Source organism: Aquarana catesbeiana, linkage group LG08 (assembly GCF_042186555.1).
Source record: "Aquarana catesbeiana isolate 2022-GZ linkage group LG08, ASM4218655v1, whole genome shotgun sequence".
Classification (NCBI taxonomy): domain Eukaryota; kingdom Metazoa; phylum Chordata; class Amphibia; order Anura; family Ranidae; genus Aquarana; species Aquarana catesbeiana.
In genome coordinates, this window is record NC_133331.1 from 48,479,210 (window position 1) to 48,496,384 (window position 17,175).

General features: G+C 43.9%; 1 protein-coding gene across 10 annotated transcripts in view; it reads right to left on the reverse strand.

Moving 5' to 3' along the window:
* LOC141105739 (alpha-2-macroglobulin-like protein 1) overlaps positions 1-17,175 on the reverse strand; it is a 251,128-nt gene that overhangs the window by 1,521 nt on the left and 232,432 nt on the right. For all 10 annotated transcript variants that reach the window (XM_073595819.1, XM_073595817.1, XM_073595811.1 and 7 more), the window contains 6 exons: positions 15,590-15,805; positions 14,481-14,590; positions 13,711-13,801; positions 6,829-6,897; positions 6,557-6,659; positions 3,338-3,379 (listed from right to left, as the gene is read on the reverse strand). In XM_073595819.1, the coding sequence (XP_073451920.1) occupies positions 3,342-3,379; positions 6,557-6,659; positions 6,829-6,897; positions 13,711-13,801; positions 14,481-14,590; positions 15,590-15,805 (627 nt within the window). In that variant the 3' untranslated portion in view covers positions 3,338-3,341. The remainder of the gene's footprint in view (positions 1-3,337; positions 3,380-6,556; positions 6,660-6,828; positions 6,898-13,710; positions 13,802-14,480; positions 14,591-15,589; positions 15,806-17,175) is intronic.

Consider the following 17,175-nt stretch of genomic DNA (forward strand, 5'->3'; position numbering starts at 1 on the left):
TTTTTATGTTAATGCATTCTTTGCATTAAAATAAAAAGCCTTCTTTGTGCAGCAGCCCCTCTCAGCCCCCCTAATACTTACCCAAGCCCCATCTCTGCCCAGCGATGTCCACAAGTGTCTCAGCCGACCGAGATTATCCTTCCGGATTGGCTGAGACACAGCAGTGGCACCATTGGCTCCCGCTGCTGTCAAAGTCAGCTAGCCAATCAGGGGAGAGAGGGGGTGGGGCCAGGCCGGGGCTCCTTGTCTAAATGGATACACAGAACTGAAACTCAGCTCGGGTGCCCCATAGCAAGCTGCTGGCTGTGGGGGCATCAACGGGAGGGAGGGACCAGGAGAGTCGAAGAGGGACCCGAGAAGAGAAGGATCTGGGCTGCTCTGTGCAAAACCAACTGCACAGAGGAGGTAAGTATAACATGTTTATAATTTTTTTAGGAAAAAAAAAAAGACTTTACAATTACTTTAAACTTGACTTTCAAGATCCAGAGTGCCTGAAAGATAACTGCCTGTGTTGTGCTGTCCCTGAAGTTAAACCCCAGCTATTTATGTATGTATTTAGTATGGTAATGCAGTTGGGCTTACTATAAGGTAATACATAAACATTTCTTTTAGAGTTTGTTAGTTGCAAGGGTTAAAATACATTGTCTAGGAAGCATGTTGTATAGTTGGACCGCTACTCACAAGCATACCTCCCAACATTTTGAGATGTGAACGAGGGACACCTATGTGCAAAAGTATCTATAGCATAGGACACACCCCCTGCCACACCCCTTTAACCCCTTCACCGCCAGGTCCGTACATTATACGGACATAACGGTGCGGGGTATCAAACACAATCTGGTGGCTGCAGCCACCGGGATTGTGTGTGAAACTGACAGGCAGACTCCTGCCTATCAGGTGAGAGCATCTGTATGGCTCACTGCCGCCCAATTGCTCTCACACACCCTGGTACCAGCGCTAGAAAATATAGGGTACTGAAGTTTGTCTCCATTTCACGGGCGCACATAAATTTAAGGTTTGGCATGTTGGGTATCTATATACTCAGTGCAACCTCATCTTTTATATTTTACCAAAAATGTGGGTAATTTATTGTGTTTGTTTGCCCTAAAATTCACGTTAGTGTGTTTTTTACTGAAAGTTTGCATTTCCTAGACCTTTGCGGTAATATCCTGTGACATAAAAAATTGCAACTACCACTATTTTATTCTCTAGGGTGTCTGCTTTCAGAAAATATATATTTGTGGGTTTTGTGTAATCTTCAGGCCTTAAACATGTGTGCAAAAAAACGCAAAAACGGCTCTGGCAGAGACAGGGTTAAAGGAGCATTATGCAAAAAAATGACTCAGTAAACCCATAAGTGCCTTTTTTTTACCACTACTATTCCTTTATATTGGCTTTTGAAATTTAGAAATTAGATGAAAGATTTAGCACTGTATAACATGTTTTTAAAGATAAAAAGTGCATTTTATATAAAAGTATATATGGTACTAAAATGAGGGACAAATGACGAGGAAAGAAGGACAGAGGGACTTTGCTCCAAATCAGGGACAGTCCCTTGAAATCATGGACAGTTGTGAGCAAAGAAAGGTAGCTGTTTGGGTCTCCTAAGGTCCAACACACCCCATGCCCACTGCTTCAGTCAACAGCGCTCCCACTCCCTGAGCAGCACTGTTGATTGGAGCAGTGTGTAGGAGACACTGCAAACCTGGGCTGCTTGTGAGTTGTGAGTGACAGAAGCGGTCTGACTCTTCAACATACTGGCAGGTAATTTTAACACTTGCAGCAGCAGTTAGAAACAAAAAAATTTAAGGCTGGGTTCACATATATGCGAATTGGATGCGGAGGAAACAAATTCGTATGCCTGGCTCTCAATGGAGTCGGTTCACACATGTCCGGGGTGGCCGTGGGCCAGATTGAAAAAGGTCCCGTGCGTGTTTGGGTCCGGTTCAAGTGCGAATTCAGGCAAAAATTCGGACCTGAATCGCACCTGAACCTGTGAACAGACACGCACTGGACCCGAGACGCGAGCCCATGGCCGCGCATATGTGAACCTGGTCTAAAAGAGCAGTATATTTTATGAGTTTTTATGCAGCCTGACTGCATTACAGTAACAAATACAAATGGTTCAATCAGACTTTAAGTCATAGTGCTCTGGGAATCCTTTGTCATTTATTTGTAAAAGAATGTTTTTTATAGACAGTAAATAAACAGATATAAAACAGTTTAAATTTGAGTAAACTTTGTAAGAAATTTGAAAAAATTAAACGGACCCCTCCTCTGTCATGGAATGTGCTGTATGATACCACTTTTCATAGATGAATTAAAGCCTAAGTGCGGCCAAAATAAAAAAAAAAACACAGAAATCAGCACAAGAGATATAACCTACAGTCAGTAGGATGTGTCCCTTGTGCTGATTCCTTTTCTGTGGGCCTGTGCAGTGTGGTGCTGGAACCAAGGCCTGAAGAGCCTATGATCTGGGAGACCAAAGAGAGTGGCGGTGCTGCTGAGGTGTAGCCAGGTGGCTTAGCATTTTCTGTCATATGTTTTTGTTGGAGAAGAACTCCTGGATGGGCAAGTTGCTGTTTATGAACTTTTAGCTTTGTTTTTCAATAAAAGTAGGCTGGCATGCCCTTAAACCGCAGTTCAGACTGACGCAAGCTCATTAAAAGTGCATCTACCACAAGAGCTTAATGATTAAGGAGACAGAATGTGGCCTGGCCATCTCGTGCCCAATCAGGAAGGTATCCAGAGAGATGCGACCCTACTCTTTCCCTATCACTAGTACTGTTGCTCACAGACAGGGTACCTTTGCCTACTATACCCACTCGCATAAAGCACACCAAACCCAGGGGCTTCGCTCGCCACGCTTCAAGCACGGCCTCGCTTCGCTTGGCATAATTATACTCTAACTCTATGTCCACTTGGATGGTGGGGTTTGAACCTGGACTCAGGGGTGTGGCCACAAAATTCTGGGCAAGCGCAGATCGCCACAGTGTTGGAACGCATATGGCGTTGTCGCGCATGCGCAGTCCAGCGGGTAGCCAAATGTGATGGGTCGCCATATGTGACGAAACACCCCAATTACTCAGGAAGCCATAGAGGAACCCTGTCCCCAATGACTTCCTCTCCCTCTGCATTTCCACTGCAGTTGAGCGCCACCTGCAGTGGAGACAGGAGATTGCACCTGCCTACAACCCCATATAACACAGGCTGAAAAAAAAATTCCAATCACCTGTAAATGGCGCATTTTTTTAAGCTCAGTGTTCAGGTGGCTTTATATTCTGCAGGTATATATACATTCTGTGTAGGAGATGCAGAATCCGGGGTGTACACTCACCTCACTAGCACTCCGCCAGGTAGCACACTGTGTTCGTCTCCTCTGCAATGACACAATAAGAGACATGTCATACCAATGTAATAAAGTAAAAAAAAAGGGGAAAAATTATTGACTATTGTATTTTTGTCCTGTTTTGTGAAAAAAAAAAACTTATGCCTCCTATTCCATTGTCATGTTAGTTTCCTAATGGCCTAACATGGCTAACCATTTCTGTTCAGACACAAATATGTAAGGAAATCATTTCATTCATGATTATTCCGTTAAAGTAGATAAAAAACCAGATTACCAAAATCTCATATGAATCTCAAAATAAAGTCATTTCAAAAGTAACTTTCAATCAGCGACGGCTGGTACAGGAGACGGGACGGGAATCCTCCACCGCGCGGGAGACGGATGGGAATGCAGTGATCACGGCCCCTCCTTCTGGAGATGGACGGGAATGCGGCGGCGATCAGAGGCCTCCTTACCGTAGGAAGGAGGCAGATCAGACAGACATGGATCCAGGCTGCAGCTCCTCGCTCCGGGGCCACTGCTTCTCCTCCAGGCCGAACAGAAAGTGGGTACTGACTAAGACCCAATTGGCCGGGAGTCTTAAGATTCCCTGGCCAATCGAGTCTCAGGAACTGCTTCCTGATTTGCGGGAGGAGAATCAGGAAAACAATAGCAAATATTAATTCGCTATTGTCACACAAGTGGGCGGGCTCAGGGCACAGTGCTCTGAGCCCCAAGCCCACCCTTTTTTAAGCTAATTAGAGCCTCAGGCTCTAATCATGTGCTTAAAAAAAAAACAAAAAAACAATTGAAATCCATTCGTCCGGCACCCTGCATGTAGATTAGGGGGCCAGACGCATGGATTGGGGGGGGGGGGGGGCGCCTGTGTGCCCCCGATGGAAGGGCCGCCACTTTAAATATTGCAGTTTTTATTGTAGCTGAACTCCAGAAGTGATCTTTATTGCATACTTATTCTTGGTCCAGCTTGGCACAATGTAAGCTGACAATCATTGTAGTGGTCAGTAATACTACAGTGATTGCAGTAATCCTCTGTGTCCTGCTTGGCTTCTGTGTTCTCTGATCACTGACCACAGGGGGTTGCTCAATTGGCACTGCCACCATTCATAGTATTTTTAGTATGCTAGTATTTGTTTTCTTTTTGGTGTACACAAGACATTCTGTGATTGGATGAGGTGGGGAATGTGATGCCACAACCACCCCTCTTCACTTCATCGAATATCGCAGCTATTGGTGTTGAAAAGCTGTACAGTGATGGTCAGCTTCCCCAGGGGCCCATTATTCTTGAAATTTGCATATTTCTGGACCAGTGTAGGTATGCAGTAAAGATCACTCCTGGAGTTCAGTTTAAAAAAAACATGGTGATCCTGCCATGAGGGTCCTTGTTAGAGATGTACATAATGGAAAATGTGTTTTGTCTCGAATTCCTTTATTAAAGTAGAGTTCGTTTTTTCTTTGTAGCTACAGGTAACTATATAATAAGGCTTATCTGTAGGAATATCTCCTAAACTTGCACCGTTTAGCCCATAGTTTGTAGACATTATAACTTTTGCGCAAACCAATCAATATACGATAATTGGGGTTTTTTTTTATATATATATATATTTTTGTCAAAATTGTGGGTCTATTTTCATATATGGTGCAAAAAATAAAAACCTCATGTAGGCAACTGTAGTGCAGAGCAGCCTAGTTGGCTGCAAAAGGTAGTGGGTTAGCAAGTGTATATTCTCACTTTCCAGCCTATTTGATATGTTTATGTGTACATATGTTCAGAGCTGTTTGACGAAGCCTAGTGTCCTGATAGGACAAGCAAATTTCGGGAGATTTGGTCGGCCATTTTTGGGTGGATACTTTATATAAGAAAGCCCAGCCACGTTTTAGTGGAGTTCACGTGTGTGCATAGACAGGGAGAGAGAACCCGCTTGTCAGGGAGAGTTAGGAGAAGATAGGGAGAGTGTTCTGGCCTGTGAGGGATAGCTCAGGGTTCCTACGAAGTCCTATATCAGCAATCCTGGTCGGAAAAAAGACTCCCCATTGCGGATAATAAATCCGGTTTCCTCGCTGTGTCCCTCGGAGGGACAAGCGGATCAGGTGCCTATATCCATCTGCTGAAGGAATACCGTTGTACTGGGTAATGTGTGTGAATAGCAGCCTCTACAGATACGCACCGTGTGCTTGGGTTTATACTGTGTTAGTCAGTGGAAAGTGCCTATTGTGCTGACGAATACAATTACCGCTTACACGCAGAGGTGACCAAATACCACCAAAAGAAAGCTCTATTTGTGGGGAAAAAAGGACATACATTTTATTTGGGTACAACGTTACACGACTGCACAATTTTTAGTCAAAGTAACGCAGTGCCATATCGCAAAAAATGGCTTGGTCATGAAGGGGGTAAACCTTTCGGAGCTGAAGTGGTTAAAGTTTCAGTTCACTACCGATTTAAGTTAATCATTTTGTTTCGTCATATTCATTATGTTAGAATTATCGTTTTTGGAATTAATTTTGTATATTTGGATTAGTTTCATATATTTGTTTTTTTCAAATCGATTTGAAAATCTAATTTCAGAAGATGGTTAGATTCGTTCCATTTTATTGTATTCTTTTATTTTATTTTCTATTCTTTTATTTTCTGTTCTTTTCTTTTCTGTTCCATTCTATCCTATTCTAGTCTGTTTGATTCTATTCTTTTCTATAAAGCAGCCTAAGTAGGAATCATCATCTTGTTTAAAAATTTTATACCTTACTGTAGTTATTGCAATATGTTTCCATTTCAAATTCTAATTCATTTTTGAATTCTAATTAATTTTCAAATTTGAATTTGCCTAATTTATTTCAAATTTGTTGAATATCATTATTATTGTGATTTGGAAATTCGGATATATCCGAATAACAAAAATTTTGTCCAAATGAATGAAATGAATCGCACATGTCTAGTCCTTGTTCAGGTACTTCATGTCACAATGGGACACTGCTCTGTATCATGGTTTACTGTTGTCACCATTAGCAACCCACCATGAGAAATGGCAGGTGGCCATTGCTGTTGTGCATGTAGACAGGAAGTGGAACTCGACAATAGAAATTATCAATAATAAATTATTTCTACAATGTTTTATTCTGATTTACAACACTCCATATGGGGCAGTGTTGCTTCCACATAAAGTAACATGATGTGTTATAGGGGTACTGAAGACAGATGGAGTCGCATACCAGGCATGTAGTAATCCAAGAGCTTAACATAGGCAGGTTTCAAACCGGTAACCGGGACTGAGCGCCTAAATAAGATCTCCACAGTCTTATGGTCTGATGTGACCTACCAAAGATAAGAGAATTAACACCAAAATCTTACATGGCACTGTACAAGAACAAACATGGTGTATCTACGTGTAGATCCGATAGGGCCACATTAAAAAGAAGACATTGACATTCAACTTCTACTATCAGAAGTAGAAGTTACTTGGTCACTGTCCTATGTGTCCTACCTTTTCCCAATAGATAGTAATCAAATCATCCTTGATTTCCACCCGCTGCACATCCGAGTCTCTCTTTACCTGTAAGATGAGAAGTATTCCATATTTAAAGAGGAACTAATGTCCTTTTTTTTACTTTTTTTTTTTACATACATATGTGAGAGTTGTCATCCTAATAGAAAACATACAGTACATAGGTTGAGCATAAACACCATGGTGACAAATCATAACACATTTCTACATCTTCTTTGTGTTTTCCCCTGCTATACAGGGGGCTGCATGCAGAAAACTAAAATCCCCACTCTAGGCAGCAGCAAAAATTACCCTTGTCGTTCCCCCCTCCGCCCCCACCTTGCAAGGGTTAAAGGAGAACTTTACCCAGAACAACCTGATAAAAAAATCATGTTCCTTAACAAGGAACATACAGTGCATCCCACATGAATAATTATGCTACCAAAAGTACTGTGTGCTTTAAATTGCCTCCAGCATTGCTCCTGCTTGTTCTTGCTGGAGGCTGCCATTTTGCAAAAGCTCAGGGTCCCCGAGCAGCAGTAAATCTTTAGGCTGTCAGCATATCGGCCTCTAGGTGCTCTGTTTTTCGGCACAGTGCCTATAAATATAGAGCAACTGGGCATGTGTAGAGCAGGGTGAGACAGTGTATTACTAGATTTTGAATGTTATAAGCACTTATTTTTTATGTTTTACATACCTATACCTACAAAAGGGGCCAGCCTGAAGTGATTTAGCAAGACCTACTTTTCAGAGTAAAGTTCCACTTTAAGTCTAGTTGTAAGGTAGGGGTTGTGTGGTGGTAGTCACATCCTCCATGTTTCCCTCCTCGTTGGACACCAAGCAAGGGTCACATGAGAGGCCTACCTGGGTTCTTCTGGGCTACGTAGGCACTTTAAACAGGCACTACCTTACACTAGGGGCACTTTTGCCATAACTCCCAACTGTCCTGAAGTCGTCAGGATTTGATATAAGTCCCGGCGAATCAAGGCAGAGTCCCGCAGTAGAGCCCAGTGCCAAACAAGTTCTGGCACTTTCCCAGCAGGGGTGCTCTAGAATGAGCACCCGTTGCACCTGCCCTGCAGCTTGTGCGGGGTGTATGGGGTACCACACACCTCAATCCAGTCTCTGTATTGCAGCTAACATCTCCCCGCTGGCTGCCTGTCACAGCAACCCACTGCATATCGAACTGAAGCCGCCTCCTCCTCCCTGGCTCTGATGTTTTCCTGTATACAGACAGGAGAAGGAGATGGGGAGGAGGAATATCATTCTGTTTGTGCTGTGCTGATCAGAGGTCTGCAGTGGGTTTAACAGATACTTGCGGGGGGAGGGGGGCACAACACACAGTGACTGGGAAGGCAGGTGGAGGAGGGCAAGTAACCAGGGTCTAAGAGGATATGTTGTGGAGGGGCGCTTTAGTAAGGGAGAGAACTTTTTTTTAGGGAGGATTGAATTTAAAATTCCCCCACTCCACCTTCTAGCACAAGTCCTCTCCCCTCCCAAAGCACCCCCCAGTATGTACCTGACCCCCCAGCACAAGTCTGCTCCCTCTCAAAGCACCCCTTCACTACATGTCTGACTCCGCCACCATAAGTCTGCTCCCCTCTCAAAGTACCCCCCAGTATGTTGTTGAGCCACCAAGCACAATCCATTGACCTCCAAAAGTGCCCCCCTCAGTACGTACCTAACTCCCCAGCACAAATCTGCTCTCTCTCAAAGTTCCCCACCAGTACGTATCTGATTTAGCCAGCACAAGTCCGCTCCCCTCCCACAGAGGCCTTCCGGTACATATCTGACTCCCCCAGCACAAGTCTGCTCCCCTCCCAAAGCAGCCCCACAGTATGTATCTGACCCCTCAGCACAAATCCACTCCCTTCTCACAGTGCCTCCCCAAGCACATATCCACCCTCCCACCCACCTTCTAACCCCCAGTACATACCTGACCCCCTCCACCCCACCTGCTAGAACAAGTCCTCTCCCCTCCCCTGCCAAATGCTCCCTCAGCACATATATGACCTCCCACCCCACCTTCTAGAATAAATCCTCTCCCCTCCCACAGCGGCCCTCCAGTACATATCTGACTCCCCAGCACAAGTCTGCTCCCCTCCCAAAACACCCGCCCAGTACGTATCTGACCCCTAAGCACAAGTCCTATCCCCTCTCAAAATGCCCCCCCAACCAAATATCCATCCCCCCACCTCTACCCTCCACCTCAAATATCTGTCCCCCACTCTACCTCGCATTCTAGCACAAGTCCTCTATTCTCCCAAAGCGACCCCCAGCACATATTTGAAGCCTGGGTTTTGCTGGATCCCCATCTCTGAAATTCCCTTATGGAGCATGCAAAACAGAAGGGGAAAAAATTTGGATAAGACTTGATTCCTGAAATTCCACATAGCTGACCAGGAAAAATTAAAAACATTGGTGGGAAGTCAGGGCCCTACCCTATTTGGAACCCAGGGTGCTGATGTTCTGGTCCCTGAAGGGCTAACAGGCAGAGCTCTGGCTGTGACACAGTCATGCCACTTTTTTCACATGGGTCTACTGAGCTAATGTGTGTAATTTTCTTATACACAGCACATATGTTGCTCACTAGATCTACTGTATACTGATGGGTCTGTCTATCCTTCCACAACTAGAGTTCTTGCCTGTGGCCTTGCACTATCATGTTGATGGCCTAGTGCAGTGGTCTACAAACTCTGCTTGCCTTTATCCAGCCCTTGGGGCAGTGTTCCAACCACTGACACCAATGATGATACCAGTGATGGGGCATTATTCTTTCTTACTGACACCAATGATGGGACACTTTCTCCCACTGACACCAACAATGGGGTACTATTCCTCCCATTGACATCAATTGGACATTATTCCACCCACTGACACCAACATCTGACCCCCCATAAAGTCTGAAGGACAGTAAACTGGCACTTTGTTTAGAAAGTTTGAAACCTCTGGCCTAGCTGATTCACTTTGCCAGATATCCCGAATGGGCCTCCTCTCAATGCACATTGAAAGGACTTATGTGTTAGCTCAAGTGTTGATCTGAAATGCTTCCTTGCAAGAATAGTCTTCTGGCATGCAGATGCCCTTTGAAGGGGGATGGCTTTTCAGACAATCATTGGATACTTTTTGAGGGGGTCACGGGGGAAGAAGAGTGCCCTTTTACCCTAGAAGAAGAATAAAGCAAAAGCTTCTGTTGATAAACCTTTGATCCCAGTGATAAGGTCAAAATCCAAGCCAAGAGCGCAATTCCACCATAGACACTGAACCCACTGTGTCCAGAAAAAATCCTTTTCTCAATGAGAGGGAGCCCCATTTTTCAAAGGAGGACATTCATCGACTTCATCCAAGATGAGTGGGTCGTATCAAGGGGATAATTTCAGTCACTGCTGTCATCCCAATTCATGCTGTCAAACTTGCCAGTTTCTCTGCAAAGATGGGTACATCATCACACTGCTCTTCAGTAACTTTTCTCTTAAGGGTTGATAACCTTTGTCTCAGAACAGGACCAGGGCTTCTACTCAAACTTGTTAAAAGTTTTCAATGTGAAAGGAGGAATGCTCCCCCTATTGAATCTGCAGATCTGGACAGTCATTGCCTCCTTTCTTCCAGGATATTTCATGCCCTCTGTGGATAAAAAGAATGCTTAATTGAAAATCCCCATCTTTCTGGAGTTTTGCTGTGGGATGGGTACACAACATTATCAGTTTGTTTTCCTTTCCTTTGGCCTGTCCACTGCACCTTGGATCTTCATTAAGGTTCTAGCCTCTGTTCTCCCTCTGCTTTGCTCTCAGGGCATCCCCATTGTAGGACACTTGACACATTGCCTGAAGTATCTGGGCCTAAACCCAGGGCCGGGACAAGGGTTGGGCTGGAGGGACAGATATCCTGGGCGCAATGGTTTATTGCAGGAATGGGGGGGGGCGCCATGTGCCAGTTGCTTCTGGTACAAGCCTGCAGGAGTAGTGACAGCAACATCACTGCTAACCCTAACTCTAAAGGAAGGGGGGGGTGCAGTTTGGTATCTTTGCCCTGGGCGCTGGATGACCTTCTCCCGGCACTGCCTAAACCTTGTGGGTTGGGATGAGGTCTGGGTGTGCTATTGGTGCAGGGGTGCAGGGATCAACAATCTGTAGCTCAGGGCAATGCAGCTGTCTTTTCTATGTTGGACCTCATAGCTGCAAAGTCACCCGACTTGGATTCAGTAAGATCGCTTAATCTCTCAGTTGCAAGGTCACATGACCCAAATTCAGTCAATAATGCCGCATCAGGGGGCACCAGGAGTCACATAACTCAAAGAGAAGCAGACCTCATCTCCACTTGGGCAGAATGTCATGTTCCAGCTCTAACTGTCATGCACATCCCAGGCATGGAAACTGAGCAGGCAGACTTCCTCAGTCATCAACATCTGAACTAAGGAGAATACTCCCTTGACCTGGAAATGTTTCAAGCTCTGTTACAAGTTCAGGATGCCAGACGTGGACCTCCTAGCTTCCAGGTTCAAAACAAACTGGAGAGATTTGTTGCCAGGACTAGGGATGCTAGGGCTTTTTTGATGGATGCTTTGGTGATTCTGTGGAATCAGCTCTATGCCTTTTCCCGCTGAAGCTCCTTCCGCACCTGGTCTTCAGCATCAATATTGAGAGTGTTTCATTGGTCTTCATTTCACCGAACTGGCCTAGGAAGATGTGGTACTCAGACATGGTAAAGCTTTTGGCAGACTCTCTGTGGGCCTCCATGGATCATCCAGATCTTTTATCACAAGGACTGGTTTACCATTTTGTTTCTTGGCCATTGGTCTGAACGTCAAAGCAAGCAACTTTCATCCTAGGAAGTTCAGCAGGAGAAAAATTCAGCTTTTTCTTCAGTTTGGTGTAGACCAGAATTTGACCTTGAGTGCCCCCAGGTCAGTTTTCTGCTCTAGACAGCATTTTCAAGAAAATGCTTGCTTCTTATTCGTTGGTGAAAACATTTATACAGAGTATTGCTCTCATAGCTCCCACTGTGTGTTCTTCAGTGGCTTCATGGGATTTCAACCTGGTTCTGTCCTTCTCTATGTCCTGATGTTGTACATGATGTTCAAGCCTATCCTTCTGCTACACCTTCTTTTAAATAGTCAGATTCATTCTTTGTCATTCTTGAAGATCCCCATAGGGGACACCCTGCCTCTTGCTTCACTGCTTCCAGACATCTCATCATTCCAGTCTATGGTTTAAAGCAGGGGTCTCCAAAGTATGGTCCTCCAATTGTTCAGGAAATACAATTCCCATCATGCCTAGTCATGTCTGTGAATGTCAGAGTTTTACAATGCCTCGTGGGATGTGTAGTCCTGCAACAGCTGAAGGGCTGTAGTTTGGAGATCCCTGGTTTAAAGGATAAAGTTCTACCCTTTCCTGTAAAATCACATTCCACCAGATCTGTTATTGCCTCTGAGCTTTTCATCAGAAAACATCTGTTTTTCAGATTTGCAAGATGGCCACCTGGTCTTCTGTTCACATGTTAAGTTTTACCAGGTAGATGTTCAGGTCTCTTCTGATGCAAACTCTCACAGTTCCTTTGAGCCTTTCCTTGAACCATTTATAACGTGGCCCTGTTGGCGTTTGTTTGCTGTGTTGTCCACCCCTTAGTTGCACTGCTTTTGGATATCCCAATGATCTCAGACTAAAAGTGGTTATAAACCTCACTACCTCAGACATGAAATATGAACAAAGCATATCCCCCTATACTTGTCTCTAATAAGAGCACTAAGTGTCATTTCTGTCTGCTGCTTCGTTATTCTGCTATCAGCATTAATCACTTCTGACAAGTTTTCCTAACACCAAGAGAAAAATTATGACAGGGGAGGGACCTCCAGCTGATGCCAGCCTTAGAGCTCAGTAAGGAGAGCTCTGACAGCTGATTGGAGGGATGGGACACACACCCCTCCACATAACACACACCCCTCCTGTGTGTTATGTGGAGGGGTGTGTGTCCCATCCCTCCAATCAGCTGTCAGAGCTCTCCTCACTGAGCTCTTCAGAGTGTAACTTCAGCTCTCAGCTCCCTTTCTCAGATAAGCTTTAAAATTCAGCTCTTTGAATAGATGTAAAGAAGAAAGGGCTGCAGATAGACAGGTATAACTTATGTAGGAGGATTTGTTTAATCTCTGTGTATCACCTAAGGCCAGTCACTTCGCTGGGTATATGAAAGGATTTTCAACCACTCTAAAGAGCCTGTAGAACTAAGAAAATAGGATTTTCGCCTTACAGGTGAAATCCTTTTCTTGGTGTTCATTACAGGACACAGGCTCCCTCTCCTATGTTTCTTATAATCCACTCCTAATATTGCTTGCTAAAAAACTTAGACTTGCTGGGAATGAGAGGGGTTATATAGGCCTGTCCTCATAGCTTTTTTTATCCAATCACCTGAAGGCAGACACATAACCCAATTGTCTCTAAGATTTCAAGAGTCCATGTCCTGTAATGTACTCCTTACAGATAAGATAAGCAAAAATCCTATTTCAATATCCAGGAGTTCTGCATTAAAGCTTTTTCTAAAAAGAGGCGACAGAGAGGTTTATTTGGTCTGTCTCACTGTACAACATCTAAATGTCCTTTGTAGATCGGGGTAATCTACTGCGATCATTGATGCATCATAAACATACCGTAAATTAGTCCAAATGCCCCATTTCAGAAGAAGGACATCTCCTGGCCTCAGTCAGTATAAATGGAAAGTACAGAGTGTTTACAGAGAATGCATATTTCAATATTTTTTAGTTATTTTTTAGTTATTTCAGTGTTCACTAAACCTATAAAGGTCCCCATTTGAAATACATTTTCACTTTGGCTGAACATGACTCCTCAGGAAAGGTGGGCATGTGTTCCCTGATATGGCCATTAAACTCACCTCTTCAATGGACTCTGGCACAGAAACATAGCCAGACAACATCTTGATCTCCATAAGTGCCATGTTGGTATTTTTTCGACTTCCCTTATACCTGAGATGACAGCCAACAGAGCGGGTTATTTAATGGCTACTTCCACCCAAAAGATAAATTCTACTTCATAATATGAACTCAGTCACCAACACTTTAATTTACTGATTATTTGTATGTATATAAATTGTGTGACTGTGGTGGGACATTAAAGTGTAAGCTCTTCTGGTGCACAGACTGAAGTGACTGACTCAGTATTCTCTGTACAGCACTTTGGACAATGTTAGAGCTAGATAAATGTATAATAATATAATGAGACTGTAATAGAACATTACAGTGTGTAAGCTGCTCTGGTTTAACCGACGTGTCTGGCTCAGTGTTCTCTGTACAGCACTGTTGAACATGTCAGAGCTATATAAATGTATAATACAATCATGTGTGGCTGTGGAAGAGACAATAGAGAGCAAACTCCTCTGGTGCACAGACTCATAACTGGATCAGTGTTCGCTGTACAGCACTGTGGAACATGTCAGAGTTATAGACATGTACTGTATAATAATAGTGTGTGACTGAGGTGGACATTAGAGTGTAAGCTTCTCTGGTACAGAGACTGATGTGAATGGCTCAGTGTTCTCTGTACAGCCCTGCATGTTATGTCAGAGCTATATAAATGTATAATAATAGGGTGTGACTGTGGTTGGATATTAGAGTGTAAGCTCCTCTGAGACTAACATTCTCTCACCAGAATTCCAATAAGATTGCCATTTTTCCATCTTCCATACACTGAGGCTGTACTGACAAGGAAAATGCAGCTTCTTTTACTTCTGGGGGGGCATGGTAACGCTGGACAACCTGTGTAGATGTCAATAAAACATAAGCATACTGTCCTAAACAGCAATAGTTAAAAGGACCATTCCACTTAAAACTCATATTTTAGTTTTAGCTGAAGACTGGTTTTATGAATCACCTTATGGCTACTTGTCTCCACTAGTCCTGAGGAAAATCACCTTCTCAGGGTTGCTAGAATTGATCCTCTATTCCACATAAAGCCATACGTATCTTCAAGTTAAAGTGTATATAAATCCTAATAATGAATTTCTCTGATTTATCATTCTTTTGGTCTGTTAAACATACCATTAAACTTTTTTGATATATATGGTCAAAAAGTCCCAAAAATACCTGTTGATCCTGCCAGAAATCTTGTTAGCTGATAACTTCCTGTGCTTTCTGCCTGCATTCTTAATAGTTACAGTGCAAGGATCGCTTTTTTTTTCATTAATTCTGTCAATCAGTGCTTCCTCGACTTCTATCATTATCCCACCAGTCTTCAGATCACCAGTCATCAGGCAGGCAGCTCTGACACGAGGAAGCAAAGCACTGCTCTATCAAGTTGGCCACCTCCACACAGAGACACATGGGTTTATTTACTAAAGCTGGAGAGTGCACAATCAGGCTCACTTCTGTACAGAAACCAATCAGTGTCTAACCTCAGCTTGTTTAATTAAGTTTTGGCAATAAAACCTCCAAGCAAAAGTGAACCTGATTTTGCACTCTCCAGCTTTAGTAAATAAACCCCTAACAGTGTTGAACAAGGCATGGTAGGTCAGTGATGGGTAAGGATCAACTGCAGCAAGACCACAAGCAATACTGTTTACTAGTCCTCTTGGTCACTGCTCCCTGATAACACAGTACAGGTCCTCTTTAGACCTTTCATTAAACTACCCTGTAGCTACCAGCATGAAACTTGGCCCAGCTTGACTGCACTTTCCCATACATTACCTATATACAGCCAGAACCCTACTTCCTCCCTGGAACACAGATAACCCCAACTCTAACACCAACCATCCTCACCTGCATGAAGGCGGTACCAACTCCTGATGCCGTCACCAAGTATTTTCCGGGCACTTCTGGCAGGGTTAACCTCTGCAGCAGGAGATTGTTATCATTATTGATAAGGATTGTGTGCCGGAATCCTCTTTCTGAGGTCACCTCAAGCACTACTTCTCCCGACTTTCCCGAAGTTAGAGCAGCAAATCTTGACAAACTATGAAGGCCCACAACAGTATCCTGCAAAAACACAGCTTATAGTGAGCTATCGGTGAATTATAGATCATTGAAATGATTAACCAGAGGTAGGAAGTCAATAATGCAGAGGAAATTTATGAACAAATCCTTAGGCAGGTGTTTAGCTGCTTGCTTAGAGTTCTACTTTATTTCATAAGCTAAACCCACTTTTTGCAGGAGGCTATTCCATAATTCATCAGCTCTTACAGTAAAGAACACATAGCTGGAGCTTCCACCACAATGCATATCTTTTGTAGTGAAGATAGGAGTGATTTAGTGCAATTTTATATACACCAATCGACCATAAGCTTATGACCCACTGACTGGTTAAGTGATTTTCTGGTTACAATGGCATTTGAAAGCAAACATGTTGTCACCTGAAGTTGATGTTTTGAAAGCAGAATAAATGGTCATTGCAGTTTGTTGTGTATGGAGCTGCTAAGCTGCAGACCGGTCAGGGTGTCCATGCTGACCTGTGTCCACAATGTGCTACATGAACATAAGAACTGGACCATGGAGTAATGGAAGGTGGTGGCCTGGTCTAATGAATCACGTTTTCTTTTACACCATGTGGATGGCTGGGTGCGTTTGCGTCACTTACCTGGGGAAGAGATGGCACCAGGATGCAGTATTGGAGGAAGGCAAGCCGGTGGAGGCAGTGTGATGCTTTGGGCAATGTTTTGCTTTGAAACCTTGGGTCTTGTCATTCATGTAGATGTTACTTTGACACGTACCACCTAATACACCCCTTCATGAAAATGGTGTACCCTGATGGCAGTGCCCTCTTTTCAGCAGCATAATGTGCCCTGCCACACTGCTACAATGGTTATGTGCTGGAAAAACAAGTCAGATCCATGGAGGCCCCACCACACAACTTACAGGACTTAAAGGATCTGCTACTGACAGCTTGGTGCCAGATACCACATCATACCTTCAGAGGTCTAGTGATGTCCATGTCTCCATGGGTCAGGAGTGCTTGGCAGTAAAAGGGGACCTACTAAATATTAGGTGGGTGGTCATAAAGTTATGGCTGATCGGTGTATATGGTATTAGACTGATGTCCCTCAAAAAAATGTAAACTTGGGTTAGTGTGTACAGTTTGGAAATAATGGTGCGCTACAACCAAGTGTGCATAGAGCAGTGCATATGACCCAAACTATCATGCACTGTTTGGGGAAAAGAAGAAGTCCGGGAGATCAGAGGAGATGTTACAAGGAGGCAGAAAAACACAGTAATTCCCCGTACACACGAGCGGAATTTCCGTCGGAAAAATCTTGGATTGTTTTTCTGATGGAATTCCGCTCAAGCTTGGCTTGCATACACACGGTCACACAAAAGTTCTCTGAACTTTCGACCGTCAAGAATGCGGTGAC